Source organism: Oncorhynchus keta, chromosome 22 (genome assembly GCF_023373465.1).
Source record: "Oncorhynchus keta strain PuntledgeMale-10-30-2019 chromosome 22, Oket_V2, whole genome shotgun sequence".
NCBI classification, from domain to species: domain Eukaryota; kingdom Metazoa; phylum Chordata; class Actinopteri; order Salmoniformes; family Salmonidae; genus Oncorhynchus; species Oncorhynchus keta.
This window is the reverse complement of record NC_068442.1, coordinates 28,617,953-28,641,183: the sequence shown is the minus strand read 5'-3', so window position 1 is coordinate 28,641,183 and position 23,231 is coordinate 28,617,953. Positions and strand designations below refer to the sequence as shown.

The 23,231-nt window shown below is 43.7% G+C and overlaps 1 protein-coding gene and 1 pseudogene across 2 annotated transcripts; both read right to left on the bottom strand.

The window, feature by feature from the left end:
• Window positions 1-277: 277 nt before the first annotated feature.
• Window positions 278-8,409, bottom strand: LOC118400854 (alanine--tRNA ligase, cytoplasmic-like; annotated as a pseudogene).
• On the bottom strand, window positions 8,396-22,994 carry tgm2l (transglutaminase 2, like). Of its 2 annotated transcripts, XM_052474990.1 has the most exons (14): window positions 22,758-22,994; window positions 21,629-21,799; window positions 21,232-21,462; window positions 20,735-20,853; window positions 19,993-20,121; window positions 19,724-19,901; window positions 18,336-18,474; window positions 18,124-18,227; window positions 17,725-17,967; window positions 17,256-17,522; window positions 16,887-17,047; window positions 16,573-16,709; window positions 13,935-13,996; window positions 8,396-8,497 (listed from the first exon to the last, which is right to left on the bottom strand). In XM_052474990.1, the coding sequence occupies exons 1-14, from the start codon at window positions 22,771-22,773 to the stop codon at window positions 8,460-8,462; spliced, it is 1,995 nt and encodes a 664-aa protein (XP_052330950.1). In that variant the 5' UTR covers window positions 22,774-22,994; the 3' UTR covers window positions 8,396-8,459. The 2 variants fall into 2 exon arrangements, with proteins under 2 accessions (XP_052330950.1, XP_035653664.1); XM_035797771.2 differs by lacking the exon at window positions 8,396-8,497 and having other exon boundaries at window positions 12,582-13,996.
• Between the last annotated feature and the right edge of the window lie 237 nt (window positions 22,995-23,231).

Genomic DNA, 23,231 nt, shown 5'->3' with positions numbered 1-23,231 from the left:
TTGACATCTTTACCGAGCATCTGACTGACCAGTCAAACAGGTCATCTTACAGTACCATTGCCCATAAACTACAGGAGAAGAGAGATCTAACTACTAGTATTCGTGGAAAGAATGCAACAGAAATCAAGTGTTACCAGTATTTTCATTCCACAACATGGAATGCATCAGACATGGACCAATCACAATGCATTCCTAGGAAGTGGCAATAAAATGCATTTCACAGATTTGACAATGTCATGTCATCCACTTAATTAATTGACAATTATTTATTGGACACTACATATGAAAGAGACAACAAGACTGTTACAAAGCTAGCGGCACTGACAGATGCTAAGGTTGCTTCTGCCTTTCATGGCTACTGTAGTAGGTGTCAATCTACATTACAATCTCCCCACAGTCAGGGCAGGGAAGTGAGACACAAACACAATGACATGGAAAGACCACTGGAATAGAGAAGGAACAGGCAATGAACAGAAGCAGTTTACCATTGAGTATTTCCATCATTAGTTTAAAAGGGATGGTTTAAGAGGATGGTTGTTGGGCTTTGACGACTAGAGGACAGATCAGCTAGGAGGGTTAGCATCTCGCATACACCGATCATCATTCAGTTACCCAATCAAAGCGATTAGCCTCCTTTGAGCACACAGACCATTGAAGGATCCATCAGAGTTGTGCATCGACTCAAACCTTGATACCCTCCTTAAATTGCAGGTGCATCTGCCTTTCAGAGAAAGAGACAGAGGGCTTGTGCATCTTCTTCCCTTTCTAACCATTAGATGGGTGAATGTTCCTTTACAATTTCCTGCCTGGAATGTCCAGAGTCACAGAGAACAGCTGGAACATTCCAGTGGGGGTGGTAAGGGTTTTCCCTACAATCCTTCACCACACCCCAGTCTCCTCCATATTAGTTTTCACCCAGTTTAATAAGGCAGGCAAACTGGTTGGCCATTTGTGGTGTTTTTGCTACAGTGTGTGTTCCTGCCAGTGCCCTGGGCAGATATATCCCTGCCACCACCCTTGCCATCCATCAGAGGGCTAAGCTCCTGCACACCCTCATTGGCCTTCAGACCTCGGTTGGCAACATCCTGGTAGAGGAGAGAGTGAACAGATAAGATACTGTCACAACAAAATATCCAAGTTATTGCTTTAAGCACAAATAAGGAGCTCATCTGTGAATTATGGAGTGAATGGATGCAAATACACATGTAGGTTAGATGCATGGCTTACCTGGGGAACCTGGCATAAACAGATGATCTTTTCAGCTTCGTTGTCTACTGTGAAGAGCATAGCAGCAGTCTGGGGGACTGGGTCTTCAGCAGCTTCAGAGACTCATTAAGAGCCTGGCACAGAGAGATGCAGACAAACACCAGGTTAGAATTACACTTCTGATTAGAATCGAGGGATCTCTGTGCTGTGTTGTGGTATTGTAGTTTTTGGGATGCCTTAGAAAGGATGCTATTGTTACCTTGGCAGAGACTCCATTTTCCATCTCCATGACTACCAGTGGCTGGTTAGGACTGCTGTCAATCATCTCCTTGGTCTTTTCAAGAACCTGGGGGAGGAGAGCACATAGCAATGAAATACCAGCTCAACCATGCAAAACAATACTTCTAGAATGGCCCTGCAATCAATTTTCTGACATGTACTAATCCCTTCACACGGTCATAAAACCTCTATCAACCCCTCTTAGCCTAGACCTGGCCCCCCGCGCTCTCTCACCCTCTTCTGGACATCAGCCTTGTTGGAACGGTCCAGGTCATCCATGGTCTTCTTCAGTCCCTTCAAAGCCTCCCTCATCTCATCTTTCTCCCACTGGGAGATCACCGCTATGCCCAGAGACTGCAACAACACAGTGACTTGGTAATATGTGCTTGAAAACATTGCATTCTGTGAGGAGGAGAAAATAATGACAGGCGCCTTGGGGTCACATATTGTATAACAGTAAAAGGGAGATAGGCGGAATGATAAGGCGCAATGGTGTTGTTTGCCAAATAAGAAGAAAAGCAGCCCAGGAATGCGAAAATTAAACAATAGACAAAAGGCCTGAGATCAATAACACCTGAACCATAGATCTGTGTAAATACAAACTTGATCAAACAGAAAATAACATACCCCTACTCATACTTTCAGTGGCCTACGACCTCTCACCTTTGCGTCATGAATCAATCTTCTCTGTGCGTCGCACCGCTCCTGTGCACAGAGCACCCTTGGCGGTGAAGTCAAAGTGCAGGCGGTCAGGAGCCACCAGGGAGCCACACTGGTCAGCCTCTCCCAGGACCCCCCGCAGGGTAAAGTTCAGGATGTGGGTGGCAGTGTGGTTACTCATGATGGGCCTATGACCAGCCTGGGAGAGAGGCGGTGGAGGGTGGAGAAAAGAGAGACATGTAATTAATTTCTTTCAATACCAAGTTGAGAAAATAGAAAATATCTCAAAACTGAGTCATAAAATGTACCTTTGAGTGATGTATTACCTCGTACACGTGCAGGATGACGCAGTCGCCCACCTCCAGAGTGCCACAAACGGTTCCTACAAGCAGCACGTATCCACCATGAACCTGAGTGTGATATGGACCTCTCCTCACTGTGGCTTGACCTTACATTGTTTCAAAGGTTTGATATGCTTGATACAATAACGGCCATAGTTTGATTGTCCTGTCCTTACGTCATCTCCAGAGTCGTCCTTCCTCAGCATGTAGCCCCCGTTAAAGCTCTGTCCTCCCTGCTCAGCATAGAAGGAGGTATGGTCCAGCAGAATCCCACACTCCTGCCCTGTCGTTACCTCATCCACGAAGGCACGCTCCCTTCTCAGAGCCAGCCCTGTCCCCACAGCCTGCTCAAACTGTGGGACAACCACAGAATCATATAAAGAGATTAAAACACTGACACAAGCAAGAAACTGATTTGAATAAATATCAAGCAAACCATCTTTGAGTTGGTGAATGAAATTGAGTTGATTTTGTTTCTGTCCATATTTGCCGCTGTCGTCAGCACTGTAGCTGTACTTGGGTGAGTTGTCAGCACTGTAGCTGTACTTGGATGAGTCTTCAGCACTGTAGCTGTACTTGGATGAGTCTTCAGCACTGTAGCTGTACTTGGATGAGTCTTCAGCACTGTAGCTGTACTTGGATGAGTCTTCAGCACTGTAGCTGTACTTGGGTGAGTTGTCAGCACTGTAGCTGTACTTGGGTGAGTCGTCAGCACTGTAGCTGTACTTGGATGAGTCTTCAGCACTGTAGCTGTACTTGGGTGAGTCGTCAGCACTTTAGCTGTACTTGGGTGAGTCGACAGCACTGTAGCTGTACTTGGGTGAGTCGTCAGCACTGTAGCTGTACTTGGGTGAGTTGTCAGCACTGTAGCTGTACTTGGGTGAGTCGTCAGCACTGTAGCTGTACTTGGGTGAGTTGTCAGCACTGTAGCTGTACTTGGATGAGTCTTCAGCACTGTAGCTGTACTTGGGTGAGTTGTCAGCACTGTAGCTGTACTTGGGTGAGTCGTCAGCACTGTAGCTGTACTTGGATGAGTCTTCAGCACTGTAGCTGTACTTGGGTGAGTCGTCAGCACTGTAGCTGTACTTGGGTGAGTCGTCAGCACTGTAGCTGTACTTGGGTGAGTCGCCAGCACTGTAGCTGTACTTGGGTGAGTCGTCAGCACTGTAGCTGTACTTGGGTGAGTCGTCAGCACTGTAGCTGTACTTGGGTGAGTCGCCAGCACTGTAGCTGTACTTGGGTGAGTCGTCAGCACTGTAGCTGTACTTGGGTGAGTCGTCAGCACTGTAGCTGTACTTGGGTGAGTCGTCAGCACTGTAGCTGTACTTGGGTGAGTCGCCAGCACTGTAGCTGTACTTGGGTGAGTCGTCAGCACTGTAGCTGTACTTGGGTGAGTCGTCAGCACTGTAGCTGTACTTGAATGAGTCTTCAGCACTGTAGCTGTACTTGGATGAGTCTTCAGCACTGTAGCTGTACTTGGGTGAGTCGCCAGCACTGTAGCTGTACTTGGGTGAGTCGTCAGCACTGTAGCTGTACTTGGGTGAGTCGTCAGCACTGTAGCTGTACTTGGGTGAGTCGCCAGCACTGTAGCTGTACTTGGGTGAGTCGTCAGCACTGTAGCTGTACTTGGGTGAGTCGCCAGCACTGTAGCTGTACTTGGGTGAGTTGTCAGCACTGTAGCTGTACTTGGGTGAGTCGTCAGCACTGTAGCTGTACTTGGGTGAGTCGCCAGCACTGTAGCTGTACTTGGGTGAGTCGTCAGTAGCAGCAATGCCCTGATTGCATAGGTCCTCAGTGGCATAGATGTCCAGCATGATGTGGTCCTCTTCCCCAGAGCCCTTCCCTGGGACATGGAGGAGAAAGCCTTAGCCCAAATCTTCAATCTCAGATCTATTTCCATGGCAAAAAACCTGCAACTAACTTTACTCTAATGCTGGATCAGTCATTCATTATGCTGAAGCATCATACTCATTCTTTAGATAGAAAGCCAACTTGCATGTTTAGCACTGATATCATATGGCTTTATTGAAGTGATTTTGACCTTCACTCCTATGTGGAAAGGAGCTTTTCAGTATGAATTACCACTGCAATGTGATGGATCTGTAATGTACTGTAAATACTGATTTATCTAATCAGCAGAGCAAGGCACTTCTCACTTAAAAGTGCAATGCTGACTGAGAAATGCTGACAGAGAGGAAAGCATTCCTATCTTTGTACATCCGCAAATCAGTACTCAAGACAGGCAAATGCAGAAATTCACATAAACTCCCATGCCAATCCAAGGCTCTATCTTTTCTACTGGTCACCATTTCTCCAACATCCCCCTCTGTAACGTCCACCATCATCCCCCTCTCCTCAGCGAAGAACGCCGTGAGATCCACTGGGGAAACCATTTGTGTTATACAGCAACCAGGCTGTGTCACCTACACAGGGAGAGAAAGAGGAGAGAAACAAGTTCAGAAACATTCTGTTTTGACAACAACTTAAATGTTTCTAATTGATCCCATATTCTAATGTGGCCCTTCAGTACCAGGGATGGTCTTGCTCTCTCCCAGACTCTGGATGTTTCTGTCCAGGATCTTTCGCCCCCTGCTGAGTGTCTTGAGGAACTACTCCTCCTCCTCATTGACGATATCCTTCACCATGTCATGGTCCTTCTTCAGCTCAGGGAAGTCATCACCTTGGAGAGAGGGGACAGCAGAGGAAGACAGGTAAGGGAGGATGACTAAGAGGGAGAGAGAGATATAGATAGTTAATAACATGAAGAGTAGGAGTGGGATGAGATTTCATACTAGGGACTCTACCACCACATCAACTAAGGTGGCAAAGAAGCCTCTCTGAGCAACCAGCTTCTCGTGAGAGCAACACAACTGCACACAAACAGTGGGAGAGGGTTAACATGTCCACATTAACAGACTGATGTTCAGACAAGCATAGATGAAAGACAGCCAGACAGTTAAAAGGGCACCCTCTCCCTGTGTTGTCTGGCCTGCCCTCATCACAGAGGGCGATGGTGATGGTGTGGGCGTGGTCAGCCAGACAGTTGAAAGGGCACCCTCTCCCTGTGTTGTCTGGCCTGCCCTCATCACAGAGGGCGATGGTGATGGTGTGGGCGTGGTCAGCCAGACAGTTGAAAGGGCACCCTCTCCCTGTGTTGTCTGGCCTGCCCTCATCACAGAGGGTGATGGTGATGGTGTGGGCGTGGTCAGCCAGGACACAGTAGGCCATGTCAATGCCATTGATGTCCTCAGCACCAACCGTTCCTGTGTAGTCCCTGGCTCCTGTGCCCTGTTTGGAACAACCACAGTGGTACAGTCAACGAGGTCATTCAGAGGACAGAGAACACACGATTCAATAAATAATGACTGGCAGTGGTGCTTGCCTTCTGGATGGCTTGGAAGTAGGGCATGAACAGGTCTGTGTCATAGTTGGACCAGACGCTCCAGACCCATGCCTGTATCAACACTTCATAGGCAGGGGATTCAGCTCTGTCTCAGACTCCCTGGTGAGGAGGGGGAAACAGGTTCAGTGACATCATAATGCTTGTATGTGACTATGTGGGCATCTGCATGTGTATTATACAGGACTTGAACTGTATAAACCTGAACAGGAGTAGGGCACCATGTGTGCATACGTTTATTACACATAAGACAGCTTATTGCAAGCCACTTATTTTCCATGTTTTACCTGTTGAACTGGGTGAACACCAGGTTCCAGATCTCCTGCACGTTGGGGTCGTCCATATTGACCAGGCAGGTAGCATCTCTCCCCCCGATACAGTCAAAGTGAATCTCACTGCAGGGCCCACAAGGACCTGTGTCCCCTTCTCCCAGAAGTCATCCTTCATGCTGCCTGGCAGAATGCGAGCCTGTCACCCAGAGAGGACACACAGGTAAAACAGGTGAGTCCCAAAGGAGGGAATGACTGTTTTTGTAACCAGTAGAATGCCGTCTTTAGGATTGAAAAGGGTACCGTACCCTGAGAGTAGAGGTCAACCGATTATTTATTTATTTTTAATGCCGATACCGATTATTGGAGGACCCCAAAAAAAAGCCAATACCGGTTATTCAGCCAATTTTTATATATATATTTGTAATAATGACAATTACAACAATACTGAATGAACAATGAACACTTTTATTTGAACTTAATATAACACATAAATAAAATCAATTTAGTCTCAAATAAATAATGAAACATGTTCAATTTGGTTTAAATAATGCAAAAACACAGTGTTGGAGAAGAAAGTAAAGGTGCAACATGTGCCACGTAAAAAAGCTAACGTTTAAGTGCCTAACTCAGAACATATGAAAGCTGGTGGTTCCTTTTAACATGAGTCTTTAATATTCCCAGTTAAGACGTTTTAGGTTGAAGTTATTATAGGAATTATAGGACTATTTCTCTCTATACCATTTGTATTTCATATACCTTGACTATTGGATGATCTTATAGGCACTTTAGTATTGCCAGCCTAATCTCAGGAGTTGATAGGCTTGAAGTCAGTAAAAGTGCTGTGCTTCATGCATTGCTAAGAGCTGCTGGCAAATGCAGGAAAGTGCTGTTTGAATTCATGCTTACGAGCCTGCTGCTGCCTATCACCGCTCAGTCAGACTGCTCAATCAAATATCAAATCGTATAGTTAATTATAATAAACCCACAGAAATACAAGCCTTTGGTCATTAATATGGTCAAATCCGGAAACTATCATTTTGAAAACAAAACGTTTATTCTTTCAGTGAAATACAGAACTGTTCCATATTTTATCTAATGGGTCTAAATATTGATGTTACATTGCACAACCTTCAATGTTATGTCATAATTATGTACAATTCTGGCAAATTAATTATGGTCATTGTTAGGAAGAAATGAGCTTCACACAGTTCGCAACGAGCCAGGTGGCCCAAACTGCTGCATATACCCTGACTCTGCTTGCACTGAACACAAGAGGTGACAATTTCCCTAGTTAAAATTGCCTACTAACATGAAATTATTTTAAAACATTTTTTAAAAATGTTTACCCCTTTTCTCCCCAATTTCGTGGTATCCAATTGTTAGTAGTTACTATCTTGTCTCATCGCTACAACTCCCGTATGGGTTTGGGAGAGACGAAGGTCGAAAGCCACGCGTCCTCCAAAACACAACCCAACCAAGCCACACTGCTTCTTAACACAGCACGCATCCAACCCGGAAGTCACCCACATGAATTATGCAGGTTTAAAAATATATATACTTGTGTATTGATTTTAAGAAAGGCATTGATGTTTATGGTTAGTTACATTTGTGCAACGATTGTGCTTTATTGGCAAATGCGCTTTTGTTAAATCATCACCTGTTTTGAGAAGTTGAAGTAGGCTGTGATTTGATGATGAATTAAGAGCTTTACACAGTTCGCATTGATTATATGCAACATAGATCAAGCTAGTTAACCTCTTAATATCATCAACCATGTGTAATTATAACTAGTGATTATGTGAAGATTGATTGTTTTTTATAAGATAAGTTTATTGCTAGCTAGCAACTACCTTGATACTTGCAGCCACAAGGTCCTTTTGATGCTGCACTCGTGTAACAGGTGGTCAGCCTGCCACAGTCTCCTTGTGGATTGCAATGTAATTGACCATAATCGGTATCCAAAAAGGCAGATTACAGATTGTTATGAAAACATTAAATCGGCCCTAATTGATCGGCCTAGCCGATTAATCGGTCAACCTCTACCTGAGAGACTTATCAACCAACACATAGTGTTACTAACCACATTAACAAGAGTAGAAAGGGGTCAGGATATTTCTATCATTCAGGTAGATTTTGATACCTAATAGCCCTATTAGTTCTGCCCAGAATTTCCTACTCGTGAAACTCACTCACCAGAGGTCCAGACAGATCTGTTTACACTACAGATACGGCTCCAGCCCAGCTTCTTCATGACCCCCGAAGTAGGTGACATACAAGCACTCGATGGGAATCCCAAACTCCTTAGTCAGCAACTCCAGGGCCATGGTGCAGGCAAGGTGCTGCAGGGAGAGGAGTCAGCAGGAAAGGAAATGAGAGAAAGCAATTCATCTTTCTAACACGCATCCACATTGACCTCATAACAGGTCAGATGACAACACTATCTAACAGGCGGTTGGTTGGTCTGCCTGGTTTACCTTAAAGTAGTCTCCGAAGGACCAGGAGCCCAGCATCTCAAAGAAGGTGTGGTGGTACACGTCCTTGCCCAAATCATCCAAGTCATTGTGCTAGCCCCCAGTGCAGATGCACTTCTGTGTGTACCACCACACCTTCTTTGCTAATATGGGTGGTTGTTAATGGGGCAATTGATGGCTACAACCATCAAACTAGTAGTAGTACTTTAAAGGATCATTTAAACACAAAAAGCTGATTCATGTAATAAACTTAGCGTATTTATAATTCAGGCAAATTATCGCGAAAGGATCTTTCTCCACATCGCCCAGCTCAAGTAGGCAGGTGTGAACACTGCACCTAATAAGCTTAAGTTCCAATTAAAATGTTATTGATCCTTGCATCCATAGCAAATGCTGAATCAATATATTGCCATCAAATAGGAAGTGAAAAAATGTCCCTACACAATATTAATCTGCTTCTGGCAAAATTAGTAAGTTTCATTAAAATTCATGCAAAAACAATGTTACAGCACATCCCTTGTCTGGGCTAATAAAACACCAATGGAATCTTCCTTCCACTAGGACATCCTTGTATAAAAATCATGTTTATGGCAGGTTTGGCCTCATTCTCAATCTTGAGAAAATTACCATCAGGGTCTGTCTCGGCCTTTAGAATAGACCCATTACCTTCACCACTGACTGTTCATGTTTTACAGCTGGCCAGGCAGCTATAAATTCATTGAACTCCCTTTGATATTATAAACTTTAATGCAAACCATACAGTTTACATACACTTAGGTTGGAGTCATGAAAACTTGTTTTTCAACCATTCCACAAATATATTGCCAACAAACTATAGTTTTTCCAAGTCGGTTAGGACATCTACTTTGTGCATGCAAGTCATTTTTCCAGCAATTGTTTATTTCCCATAGAATTCACTGTATCACAATTCCAGTGGGTCAGAAGTTTACATACACTATGTTGACTGTGCCTTTAAACAGCTTGGGGAAAAAATGGTAGACCTCCACAAGTCTGCTTCATCCTTGGGAGCAATTTCTAAATGCCTGAAGGTACCACGTTCATCTGGACAAACAATAATACGCAAGTATAAACACCATGGGACCTCGCAGTCGTCCTACCGCTCAGGAAGGAGACGCGTTCTGTCTCCTAGAGATGAACGTACATTGGTGAGAAAATTACAAATCAATCCCAGAACAACAGCAAAGGACCTTGTGAAGATGCTGGTAGAAACAGGTACAAAAGTATCTATGTCCACAGTAAAACGAGTCGACATAACCTGAAAGGCCCCTCAGCCAGGAAAAAAACACTGCTCAAAAATTGCCATAAAAAAGCCAGACTACGGTTTGCAACTGAACATGGGGACAAATATCGTACTTTTTGGAGAAATGTTCTCTGAACTGAGGAAACAAAAATAAAACTGTTTGGCCATAATGATCATCATTATGTTTGGAGGAACAGGGGGAGGCTTGCAAACCGAAGAACACCACCCCAACCATGAAGCACGGGGGTGGCAGCATCATGTTGTAGGGGTGCTTTGCTGCAGGAGGGACTGGTGCACTTCACAAAATAGATGGCGTCATGAGGAAGGAAAATTATGAGGATATATTAAAGCAACAGTTCAAGACATCGGTCAGGAAGTTAAAGCTTGGTCGCAAATGGGTCTTCCAATTGGACAATTGTTGCAGGAATGTAATTCCTCTGTTCTAATACCCAATTAAAATTAAACACTCTGTCAATTCATAATAATTTGTAAGACCCTTATTTTATAGAAATGGACAGAGCCCGGTCTTAAAGTCAAATAGCAGCCTTTATTCACGAGAGTACTGAATACGATACAGTTTACCACAGGTTATAAACTGAAAATGATATCATTAGTTTCAGCACCAACCAGAGCCATCTCCGTTCCAGTACAAAGGCTGTATCTCAATCCTTCCCACATCCGTCTCCCTACCAATTTAATATAATTTACGAGCCAAGGCCTTCTCGTGTAGATAAGCATTCGAGCCAGTCTGAAGATATCGTTCATTCATTCCTACCAAGGAACAGACAGTCATTGTTCTAACTCTTGACGACATTCACACACATTATATTCAGTACTGGGATCAATAAAGAAAACTCATACATATACAGAATAGTATTCTGATTAGTACATATACAGTAACATAATAGTATTCGGATTAGTACATATACAGTAACATAATAGTATTCTGATTAGTCAGTCCTGATTGAAATGTATACATAATTAGTCATCATTGATAAAAATTCCCTTAACAACAATGACCCCAAGCATACTTCCAAAGTTGTGGCAAAATGGCTTAAGGACAACACAGTCAAGGTATTGGAGTGGCCACAAAGCCCTGAGCTCAATCCCATTGAAAATTGGTGGGCAGAACTGAAAAAGTGTGTCCGAGTAAGGAGGTCTACAAACCTGACTCAGCTACACCAGCTCTGTCAGGAAGAACGGGCCAAAGTTTACTCAACTTATTGTGGGATGCTCGTGAAAGGCTAACTGAAGCGTTTGACCCAAGTTAAACAATGTAAAGGCAATGCTACCAAATACTAATTGAGTGTATGTAAACTTCTGACCCACTGGGAACATGATGAAAGAAAGTAAAGCTGAAATAAATAATTCTCTCTACTATTGTTCGGACATTTCACATTCTTAAAATAAATTGGCGATTCTAACTGACCTAAAACAGGGAATTTTTACTAGGATTAAATGTCAGGAATTGTGAAAAACTGAGTTTAAATGTACTTGGCTAAGGTGTATGTAAACTTCCGTCTTCAACTGTAGGTATGCACGTCAGCTTTGACATTGGTTTTGCACATTGGCGTTAAACTAGACATCGGGCCAATGCCAATGTTGGCATTTATAGCTAATATCGGCCGATTCTGATATGTTCACCGATATATCGTGCCTCCCTAAATATTCTATGTATTAGTGTTGCACCATTATTTTTGCACCATATACCATTTCAGTATCATGTCTTAAGAGTGATAAACAGTGCCATCACCATGGCCTCCGCAATAGATAAGTCCACTGAGACAGGCGTAAATCAGACAGGTGTCTTGTGCACCAGGAAAAATAATAATAATAATTGCGACTGTTCAAAAGAGACCAGTGTCACACCCTGACCATAGTTTGCTTTGTATGTTTCTATGTTTTGTTTGGTCAGGCTGTGATCTGAGTGGGCATTCTATGTTGTGTGTCTAGTTTGTCTGTTTCTGTGTTTGGCCTGATATGGTTCTCAATCAGAGGCAGGTGTTAGTCATTGTCTCTGATTGGGAACCATATTTAGGTAGCCTGTTTGGTTTTGGGTTTTGTGGGTGATTGTCTCCTGTGTCAGTGTTTGTGCCACACGGGACTGTTTCGGGTTTACACGTTTGTTGTTTTTGTAATTTATTCATGTATAGTTTTCTTATTTAAAACAAACATGAATTTCAACCACGCTGCATTTTGGTCCTCCTCTCCTTCGACGGAAGAATCCCGTTACAACCAGGCCGGGATTTGAGAAGTCAATAAGAGAAGTGAAAAATCTTCCTTAGTTGTTCAATTTCTCTAAACTTAAGGCACAACCTAGATTTGAGCCAATGTCTTAAGCAGTTGAACATTTTTATTACTCCAACCATGTGAGTGACAAACGTATTCAGTTTTGTCAAAAAGAACCTTATATCGAAGGAGTGCCTTGGATTTGAGGACCTGCACATGCACACTTTGGCGCTAGATGAACACGATGACGTGTTCTACGCATAGTTGCGGTGGAGAAGTCAATTGAACTCGACCAAAACAATGGAATTGCCATGGAAACACGTGGGGGAAAGGGCTGGGGGGGATCCTGAGTCTCCTCATTGCCCCCCCTGCAAAATTAGACAACATTTAGGCTATTGTTTATATGTGTATTTCACACTATGTTGAGGTAAAAATCAGAGTAGAATGATTGTATGGGGATGTCAACCCTAACACATGTTCTTGTCATCGTTACCAATCAACTGAATTACAGTTAAACTAATTTGATAACAGCCACTGATTTCGGTATGCTAGCTGTGCTAACCAGCTTATGTGAATGGGAGTTAGCATTTAGTAGTCACTTCTTCTTAACCTGAATAGAGACCGCTTCTACATGTTATGCAACGAAAACAGCCAAACATATCCAAATTGGACTTACAGTGCATTCAGAAAGAATTCAGAACCCTTCCCCTTTTCCACGTTTTGTTACGTGACAGCTTTATTCTAAAATGGATTAAATAACATGTTTTCCTCATCAATCTACACACAATAACCCATCATGACAAAGCGAGAAAAAAAATGCACATTTTTAAAACTGTTATATAAATATGTAAACATTCATATACATAGTTCATATATTATACAGCGCCAAGCCAAACCGCCTGACTATGTACCCCTGCTAAAACAGGAACTAGCTCACACAGCCAGCAATAAAACTACCCCCTAACACTATCTCCTCAGCTTTGTTGTCTCCCGACCCCAGGAAACAAAGACATTCCATCGCATGAACACATACACCCAGCCATAGTAAACTGCCCTCTACCTCACGAACCCCTGACACAAACATTTCCTAGAATAAACAACTCTTCTCCCCTGCTACTGGTCGGGTGCCCAGAACAGAAGACTGCTGTGCACCAATGGGGGCTTCTACTCTGGCTAGAGCGGGTCCGCCTCCAACCCTACGGGACCATTCAGAAGACGTCACGACAAGGCCATACCTTGACAGCCTGCTTGTAGTTTGCCAAAAGGCACCTAAAGGACTCTTAGACCATGAGAAAGAAGATTCTCAGGCCGTATGAAACCAAGATTGAACTCTTTGGCCTAAATGCCAAGTGTCACGTCTGGAGGAAACCTGGCACCGGATTCACTATATAAATAAACACGCACACGCACAGAAGTACTTGTGCGGCTCCGCCATCTTTTTATTTGATAGAGGTTAGGTTTTTCAGTTTAGCCTTCTGCCCTACTCTACGTGACAAAGGGTATGGTTACATTTGTCTCACAAATAGATTTAGTCTCTGGACTCTAGCAATACTTTTGGATTCAGAGACCCACCTTTCTTTGCCAAGTCTTGTAAATCCCTTCATAAGATCATCAAGAACAATAGAAAATAACAACACATGATTTTGCAACTCACTTTCATATTGCATTTACAGGGTAATTATTTTATATAGAAATATACATGATATGATATACGTTGTTAATTGACAGTTCACTTGTTTCTCACAATCAAAGTGGCAATGCCTTTAACATCCCTTATTCTGTCTGCATCAAAGTCGACCATCAGTTTTCTCAGACCTGCTCGGGTGGGCTTGAAGGACAACTTGACCTTGACCTCTTGACCTGGTCCAATGTCATCTCTGTAGGAGAAAAGAGGTTGTTTCACTACAAGCACACATAGTTCTTTCAAGTCAGTCTTGCTCTGTTCCACTAACGGTTAAAATACTAACGGAGGTCTCCTGCTGTGTTCAATGAGGCCTTGTCAAACATGTCGCGCTATACTGAAGAAAAATATAAACACAACATGGAAAGTGTTGGTCCCATGTTTCATGAGCTGAAATAAAAGATCCCAGCATTTTTCCATATGCACAAAAAGCTTATTTCTGGGCACTAATTTGTTTATATAACTGTTAGTGAACATTTGGCCTTTGTCCAGATAATCTACCTGACAGGTGTGGAATATCAAAAACATGATTAAACATCAGGATCATTACACAGGTGCGCTTTGTGCTGGGGACAATAAAAGGCACTAAAATGTGCAGTTTTGTCACACAACACAATGCCACGGATGCCTCAAGTTTTGAGGGAGGGTGGAATTGGCATGCTGACTGCAGGAATGTCCACCAGAGCTGTTGCTAGAGAATTTAATGTTAATTTCTTTACCATAAACTGCCTCCTTCTTTTTAGAGAATTTGGCAGTACTTCCAACCGGCCTCACAACCGCAGACCACATGTAACCACACCAGCCCAGGACCTCCACATCCGGCTCCTTCACCTGTGTGATCGACTGAGACCAGCCACCTGGACAGCTGATTGAACTGAGGAGTGTTTCCGTCTGTAATAAAGCACTTTTGTGGGTAAAAACTCATTCTGATTGGCTGGGCCTGGTTTCCCAGTTGGTGGGCCTGGCTCCCAAGTGGGTGGGCCACTGTCCTCCCAAGCCACCAATGGCTGTGCCCCTGGCTAGTCATGTGAAGTCCAGAGATTAGGGCCTAATTTATTTATTTCATTTGACTGATTTCTTTAAATTAACTAACTAACTAGTAAAATCCTTTAAATTGTTGCATGTTGCGTTTATATTTTTGTTCAGTGTATTTTAACAAGCCAAAAACCAGCTCATTCAGAAACATTATCTGCTAATAGAAGCTTTTTTGTAGTATTATATTTCTGGGAAAGACCACACAAATTGTTTAACATTCAGGTCTGCTGGAATTGTAAACTCGATTAGCTGCCAGAAATTACAGTGCCTATGTGCTGCTTAGGCTTGGGTGATATACTGTACCTTTTATACCGTATGCCGGGGTATTTCAAAATACAGATGGTATGATGTTCAATACTCCCTTGAAAAAGTGTTTATTGGGTTTGGGGAAACTCATACGCCACTGCTTATAAATTAAGTATGACTATAAGAAATCTAAGATGTGTCAAATAAATGATTCATCTCAGGGCACCAGCTATGCATTTTGTTTGCTAACTGGCAACTAGTCAAGCTTCTTGTTTACAGCAGAGACATTCAATCCCCTCCTGGATCAAGATCCCTGCTGCCAACATTTGTATTTTTTGTGTTTTTTTAAATACCGCCCCTTGTGTGCATGCACATTCGTTAATACCACGAATGGAACAATGAGCAGGATATTTCACCGGATGTATAAATGTGAAGCATCCGGTTGGTGTTTCCACTCATTACCAAATATGGTGATGAGAGGAAGCCCAGTGGCCGGCAGTGGGAGAAGATGGAGCGAGACATTCTGTACATTTTCTCATCTATAAAACATTTGATCTCCATACAGTTTTCTGTTTCCAAAACTATGTGTAACAAACCGAGTGGACTGCATTTTGTAGACTTTACCCTTTGCCAAAGTTTCAAAAATGGTATTGTTTAGAAAGAGTGCAAGGGCGAATTGAGTATTTCACACACCCATTTCACAGAGTCGGTATTCCCTAATGGAAATATGCAAATAAATGCTAGAACACACCAATAGGATCTCACTAGCTCATGCTTGGCTCTGCCCACCTTGCTTGTTTGGCCCACTATGATTAAGTTCTGGTCTATCTTGGGTTATTTATAAAAAATCTTTGGTAATACCATATACCCCAGTATGGTACAGAAACTATATGACTGCCCAATCCTAGTGCTGCTATGAAAATGTGGATTTTTTTTTTCACACTTGAGCTACATGAGATGACCAAAAAATGAGGTAGGCTAGGTCCTTCCAGGAAGTGTGATGTTTTGTCAAATAATGTTAAATTCACCCAGATGGCCAGCAGAGATATTATCCTGTGTTTAGTCTGAGGGCATATGTTTACACTGGCATCTCTTTTTGGTGGTTATGTGTGGTAACATTTGGCCTGTGGTCCTGGAGAGCCACGCTAGGCCGGTTTAATCATCGTTGGCCTGGGATGAGGAGGATATGTCAGGCTCTCTCTTTGTGTTTTTAAGGGAGGTGGAGCGAGAGAAAAGCAGATCTTGTTATTTTTACTCATGCAATGCGGTCAGACTATGTCCTTGCTGAGGAATTTACAGTGGCAGCCAAAAGCTCTCTGAGATGCTACCCTCTCTAAATCTGCAGCTGCTGCACAGGGTGTGAGATCTTAAAGAGCCCTGGGTTTTAAAGAGTTTCAGGTCTACATACATTCTCCCATTGCTGAAAAAGCGAATACAAATTCAATGAAGATTGGATCTCCTCTCTCACATACAACACACAGAGATACTTACGGTGCTTGGATCTCCCGCGCTGCTGTCAGACCTGCCCCCTCCACAGTAAACACGCCCCCTCTGAGGGTAATAGGCAGTGGATTGGTGAAGCTGATGTGGGCAATCAATTTCCGAGATACAACTGCATCTCCCACTACCTGGAGAAAGAACATGGACAATGCAGGCATCATCAGAAATGATCATTTCTGTAACAAACAACCTTAAATCAATATACTATAAACCACTGTTTGCACTTGAACATATCCATTCTCATGACCAATAGTACTCAATTCAAGCATTGCTTCACCAGAGCCATTTCCAGTTCCAGATAGTACCTTGACATGGAGCTGAGGCATGCTCAGTTGGATGTTGACCTCTTGTAAGACGACTTCGGGCTGGCCGCTGACCTGGAGTAGTGCTGTGACCCTGATCAGGTTATGCTCAGACACACATGCCCCGTAGTGATCGTACCGTAGCCGCAGCACTTCCTTATGAGCTGTGAGAATAATAGGGATGAGAGGAGAAAGTATGTTATTGTATTGTTTCACACCTTTTCCATGTTATAGTTTTGCACTGTTAACTTGGTTCCTAAACATACAAGAACCCCAGGGGTCAGACTGACCCAGTGGCGCTAAAAAATAAATCAAACACAGGGTCTCACACTAGTTCAAAAGTTTGATTGTGTGATGGCAGTTGAGGCCCACCTTTCTGGGCTGGCACTGTCAGGCTGGCAGTCTTCCTATGGCACTCCCCCCGGTGGAGGCTGTTGTAGGTGACAGCGTTGGACGTCACAGTCAGCTGGGCTGGGGTGTCCTCTCCACCGACGTTGTGCACCTCCACTATCACATCAAAGTCTGTGCCCAGGATGGCCTGGGCGTGTTTGATCTTCAGCTCCAGCTGCCCTGGTGCTCCATTCGGCTGCGTTACCTGACGTCCTGCCTTCTCATACACCTCACGCTCCTTCACTGAACCTGGTAGAAAGGAAGGAAGATGTCATACTGTTAAATTAACGGTGTGTTCGTGTGGTATGTGTCCAAAGTGACACCCTTCCCTTGGGGGTATTTGTAGTGTGTAACAGTCTACTGTACTCTTTAGGTTCTCTTTCCATCTGTGCTAGTATTTGTGCAGGTGTGAACATTACAGTATGTTTGTTTAAGGGAAGGAAGTGAATACCTTCAGGGTATTTGTAATGTTTAGTGATGTCCTCTCTGTAGTCTCCGTACACACTCTTGGTGCTGATGTTTTGGCCCACTGTATTCTGGTTGAGGGAAACCTGTGAGCGTTGGCCATCTGGGTGGACGATCCAGGTGACCAGGTCTGCGTTCACCTCAGAGAACACGAAGGCTGCATCATACTTCATCCCCACATCACCGTCCCTCACTGCCTTCACTGGACAGGGCCCACAACAGTACACCCCTGAGAAGGAGGAGATAGGGATGAGGGCAAGAAAAACTACTTTACAGAAAAACATGTATGAAATGTAACTTCCTGTAGTAGCCCAACCATAAAAAAATAGATTTTTAAAGGGAATAGTAAACCAAGACTGATCATGAATATGAAGTGGGACCGTACCATCACTCCTCTCCTGTGGGGTGGGATCCAGAGCCTGCCACCCATCATAGCCTTTAGGAAGATCCTCCCTGTCCATCCAGGACTCCACCCAGCAATGGTAGTTCCTACACCCACACACACAATCATACAGTGCTGATTCTGCATAATTCTAAGCTGATATCTAGAAATGAAAGCAACATGAAAACTATAGAAGTGTAGGTTGTGAGCCTTACCAGATCATGTCCTTCCTGCCTTCAGACACACTCTCCAGCTGCTCATCATACAGATAGTCCACATTCAGGTTGCCATCAGTGTCATGGGCAGAAGAGTAGTTTGTAACTGGGCGAGTGGGTATGCCCAGACAGCGAAGAACTGTGTGATGGGTGAGAGAAAGGAACCAATCAGCAAACAGCATATAGTCTGTTTATAGCTTAATATACTGTAGCTGAATGAAATATTTGATAGTGCAAATATAGAACCAGAGAGTGTTAGGAAATTAGCTGAGAGAGAGCCAAAACGAGAGAGCCATCTTGTGTCAGTGTGTTGTCTCCTATGTTTTTATTTAATTTTTATTTCGCCTTTATTTAACCAGGTAGGCCAGTTGAGAACAAGTTCTCATTTACAACTGCGACTTGGCCAAGATAAGGAAAAGCATTGCGACACAAACAACAACACAGAGTTACACATGGAATAAACAAACGTACAGTCAATAACACAATAGGAAAACAATCTATATACAGTGTGTGCAAATGAGGTAAGATTAGGGAGGTAAAAGTAATAAATAGGCCATAGTGGTGAAGTAATTACAATTTAGCAATTAAACACTGGAGTGATAGATGTGCAGAAGATGAATGTGGAAGTAGAGATACTGGGGAGCAAAGGAGCAAAATAATAATAATAAATAATATGGGGATGAAGTAGTTGGATGGACTATTTACAGATGGGCTATTTACAGATGGGATATGTACAGGTGCAGTGATCTGTGAGCTGCTCTGACAGCTAATGCCTAAAGTTAGTGAGGGAGAATAGAGTCTCAAGCTTCAGTGATTTTTGCAATTTGTTCCAGTCATTGGCAGCAGAGAACTGGAAGGAAAGGCGGCCAAAGGGGGAATAGGCTTTGGGGGAGACCAGTGAAATATACCGCTGGAGCGCGTGCTATGGTTGGGTGCTGCTGTGGTGACCAGTGAGCTGAGATAAGACGGGGCTTTACCTAGCAAAGACTTATAGATGACCTGGAGCCAGTGGGTTTGGCAACGAATATGAAGCGAGGGCCAGCCAACGAGAGCCAGCCAACGAGGTCGCAGCCAGCATACAGGTCGCAATGGTGGGTAGTATATGGGGCTTTGGTGACAAAACGGATGGCACTGTGATAGACTGCATCCAATTTGCTGAGTAGAGTGTTGGAGGCTATTTTATAAATGACATCGCCGAAGTCAAGGATCGGTAGGATAGTCAGTTTTACGAGGGTATGTTTGCCAGCATGAGTGAAGGATCCTTTGTTGCAAAAATAGGTTCTAGATTTAATTTTGGATTGGAGGTACTTAATGTGAGTCTGGAAGGAGAGTTTACAATCTAACCAGATACCTAGGTATTTGTAATTGTCCACATATGTGTCTCTCACCTGTACAGGCTACGCCTGAAAACACCCAGCACTGTCCGTAGCGCACCCTCTGTGCCCCGGCCTCACTCCAGCGCCTGAGGATGGGCACACTGCCAGTCCAACGTGTGGGCGGCACCCCGTCATCGTACTTCCCGTCCCAACGGCCCGACACCACGCCAAGGTCATCATTAGCGTTCACCTGCACAGGTGTAGAGCAGGCAGGTAAATTACTGTGAGATTATAACTATTCCCAATGTGTAGAAATAATGAAGTTATAGGGTGAACCTTACCATGGCAGTAATTGTCCTGCTCACGTACACTGGGTCTGCTCGGTTGGCTGTGTCCATCTCTGGGTTTGTCAGTGCAGCAGGTGAATTGTCCAGGATTTCAAAACAGATGTCCACCACATCTTGTTCAAACTATGAAAAATGACATGAGGGATTATACTTAAAAATATTATGAGAATGCATTAAGTGAGCTCATGATGACGTAGATACACATCTCAAACCAGTGTTAAAAATACATACATAGAATTGTTGATTATGACTGTGACTCTATGTACTTTCTCCTCACTGGATGGAGACAATAAGCCACGCAGGTTGTTTGTCTGTCTCTTTCTCAATGTCTATGTGACTATGTCTCTGTCTCTCTCAGATGAGAAAAACCCACGTTTGAGTGGTTGGCATTTTCACACATCCAGTGTAAAAATGTCTTACATCCACCAGAGACATTTCCTCTGCCAGCTGGTGCATGGTGTCTCCAAACGACACCAAGCTGTGACTATTCACACAGGCCACCATCAAGCCTACAGACTTGACAGAAACCACTGGCTGCCAACACCCACCCACATGCCCCGTTGTTAATCTTTCTGTTTGGAATGCCTCAGCATGAACTGTGATTCAGGCTGCACATCACTGAGATCTGGTTCTCATTGGATCGATGGGTTGATAATGGGAACAACAGGTTTGGGCTCTCTATTCTATCTCAGCTGTGTTGGCTGTCTGTCCTTCAGAAGTGCTGTTTCTTTGCTACCTGTCCAAAGTTCCAGGGTAGTGAGGAAATCTGGTCCCAGGAACCCTGGTAAAGGAGGCCATTTTCATTCAGGATGTACTCCTCTAGCAGCTCCTCATCAGGGAGGTACACAGAGTCAGCTGGGAGGGAGAAAAATAAAGACTCAGAGAAGAGCGAGGCATTCTTGTTGTAGTGATATCACACAACTGACAACTTTCATATAAGCAATCTGTTCCACTAATTTCATATTTTTCTATATGTTGTTATAATTTCATGTTCGGCTCAAATGTATTTCAAAGTAATCACAGGGACAGGCACAAATACACAACTGAAGACAGTATCTTCCCTGACTCTGACCTTCTGAGAGTGGCACCTCCCTGAGCCCTCCACCTTACCAAAAGAGCAAATAAAACAGGACAGGGTGCAGTGCCGCAACACTGAGCACTTTCAATACTTCTTTACTGATTCAACTAGTGTGTGTGTGCATATGCACGCAGGACATGCATGTGTGAGCTCACCTTTGCACCAGGGGTTGAAGAGCAGGTAGAACGTCTCTGGTGTTGTCTTCTCCAGGATGTGTCCGTCAGGGGAGAGGAGCAGCACTGTCACGCTGTAGAGTCCCACAGGGGCGTCTGCTGGGCTGTGGATCGTCAGCAGCACCTCACTCTGAGCCCCCTGCTGGCGGAACCACCACTTGTCCCTGCCAGCACGGGCATCCAACACCTTCACCACCACCTCACCCTCCTTACCTAAACACACAAACAAAACCACACATATACTGGCAGTCAAAGCTGTTTTACCAGACCATTTTATTTTTTGTATCTGTCAATCATAACTAACTCTTCCTCCCACTGTGCAGTAGTATCCACTCTATTGCTGACTTAAGCTTATGGTCCTTGTCATTGAGTTGCTTACCTAGATGCAAGATTATGGCTAGTTTGTGTTTAGGGGGCAGGGTTGTGTGGCACTGCAAGGCAAGGGAGAAGGGCTGCCCCCGACGAACCAGAAGCCTTTCCACGTCCATCTCCTCTGTACGATGGGCATGGCTGTTCACCTGGCAAAGCAGGTCCATCCCCATAAATACACCTGGAACACAAAGAAATAAAAAGCATATGGTTCAGTCACTTCTAAAAAAAAACTATTCTACTGTATAGTTACAAATAATGAGTTCAAGAGGATGTTTTAGGGGGTAACCAGACCACACCTGTACTATTACTCTTGTAGATATTCATATTTATAGAGAGATCTCTAGTTTAGTCATATCAATCACAATTGTCCCATGTTGTACAGGTCAAACCACAGAAAAGTCAGACATGTCATCTATTTGAGCCTGACTATCAGTGTGAGTCATAAAATCAAGGACCTGACTTCATATTTATAGTAGCTACCGTCGGTAGACAACTCCACTCAAGCATGTGGCACTGTGTGAAAACATTAATATTGCTGTTTTGATATTAAAGGGTTAATCCTATATTGTAACAGTAGCGCGGGAGAAAGCTTTTTTTTAAAGAACAGAGTTGAATAACAAAGTTTGATGCTTTTTGCAGAAGTTCTTTATAAAACATCAAGTAATAAGTAAGTATAGACCTGGTTTGCCAGGTCAGATTGGCACAAAAGAGACCAATCTAAGCCATCAAACTGAAGTCATCCTTCAGCCATTCCTGAGGTTAGACACACTTGTGTGCCATATACTATGATCACAGACAGAAACAGACCAACTTTCATTTTGGACAATGAGAAACACAGATCTACTGTATATTATGTTTAAATTTAGAAATGTACACATTTGAGAATAAACTTTGTCAGATAACACCTCTGCTCCATCCTCATATTTGTATGATTAGCGCATGTGAGCCTGTTGGTCTCATGCTCCCATGGTATGCATTGCTTAAATTAGAATGAGTGACCTTAACACACGGCTGTGAATTCATCCGGCAGCCAATTTTTCACAGACATAGAAATTGCTTGTAATATTTGACTCCTCTACTTCGGAGGGCACTACCAATGGTTTAAAAAATATGTGAAATAACGGTAAATCCCTTACCGTTTTGGTCAGTCATTCTCCACTCTTTGTGGTGAATAACTCCTCTGTGAATCTTCTCTTCTCTGCCGTGTAACCTCCTTTTATGGTAAGTTTGACTCCTCTTTTGTCTTTTCACACAGTCCTGAAGGTGTATGCATCACTTTTCTACCCCTCTCCACCAGGACCCAGTATTTATACTGGAGAGGAACGACCCTGTCCTAGTGCTCAAACACACATGTTCACCCATACACACCTCCCGTTCACTGTTCTCCCTGACCTCTGACATCACACTCTGTGGAGATCCAGAACAGAGGTGTACTCACAATCTGTGCATGCGTGCGTGTGTGTGTGTGTGTGTACGTGCGTGATTGGATGCGTGCCCATGCGTGCGTGCGTGTGTGTGTGTGTGTACGTGCGTGATTGGATGCGTGCCCATGCGTGCGTGCGTGCGTGCGTGCGTGTGTGTGTGTGTACGTGCGTGATTGGATGCGTGCC

What these genes read in the sequence shown, in the direction of transcription:
- tgm2l (XM_035797771.2), bottom strand. An exon ending in GGCAGGAAGGACATGATCTG is followed by an intron (nt 18,228 to 18,335) that starts GTAAGGCTCACA and finishes GTGTGGGTGTAG; the next exon opens with GAACTACCATTGCTGGGTGG. An exon ending in CCCACAGGAGAGGAGTGATG is followed by an intron (nt 17,968 to 18,123) that starts GTACGGTCCCAC and finishes CCTCCTTCTCAG; the next exon opens with GGGTGTACTGTTGTGGGCCC.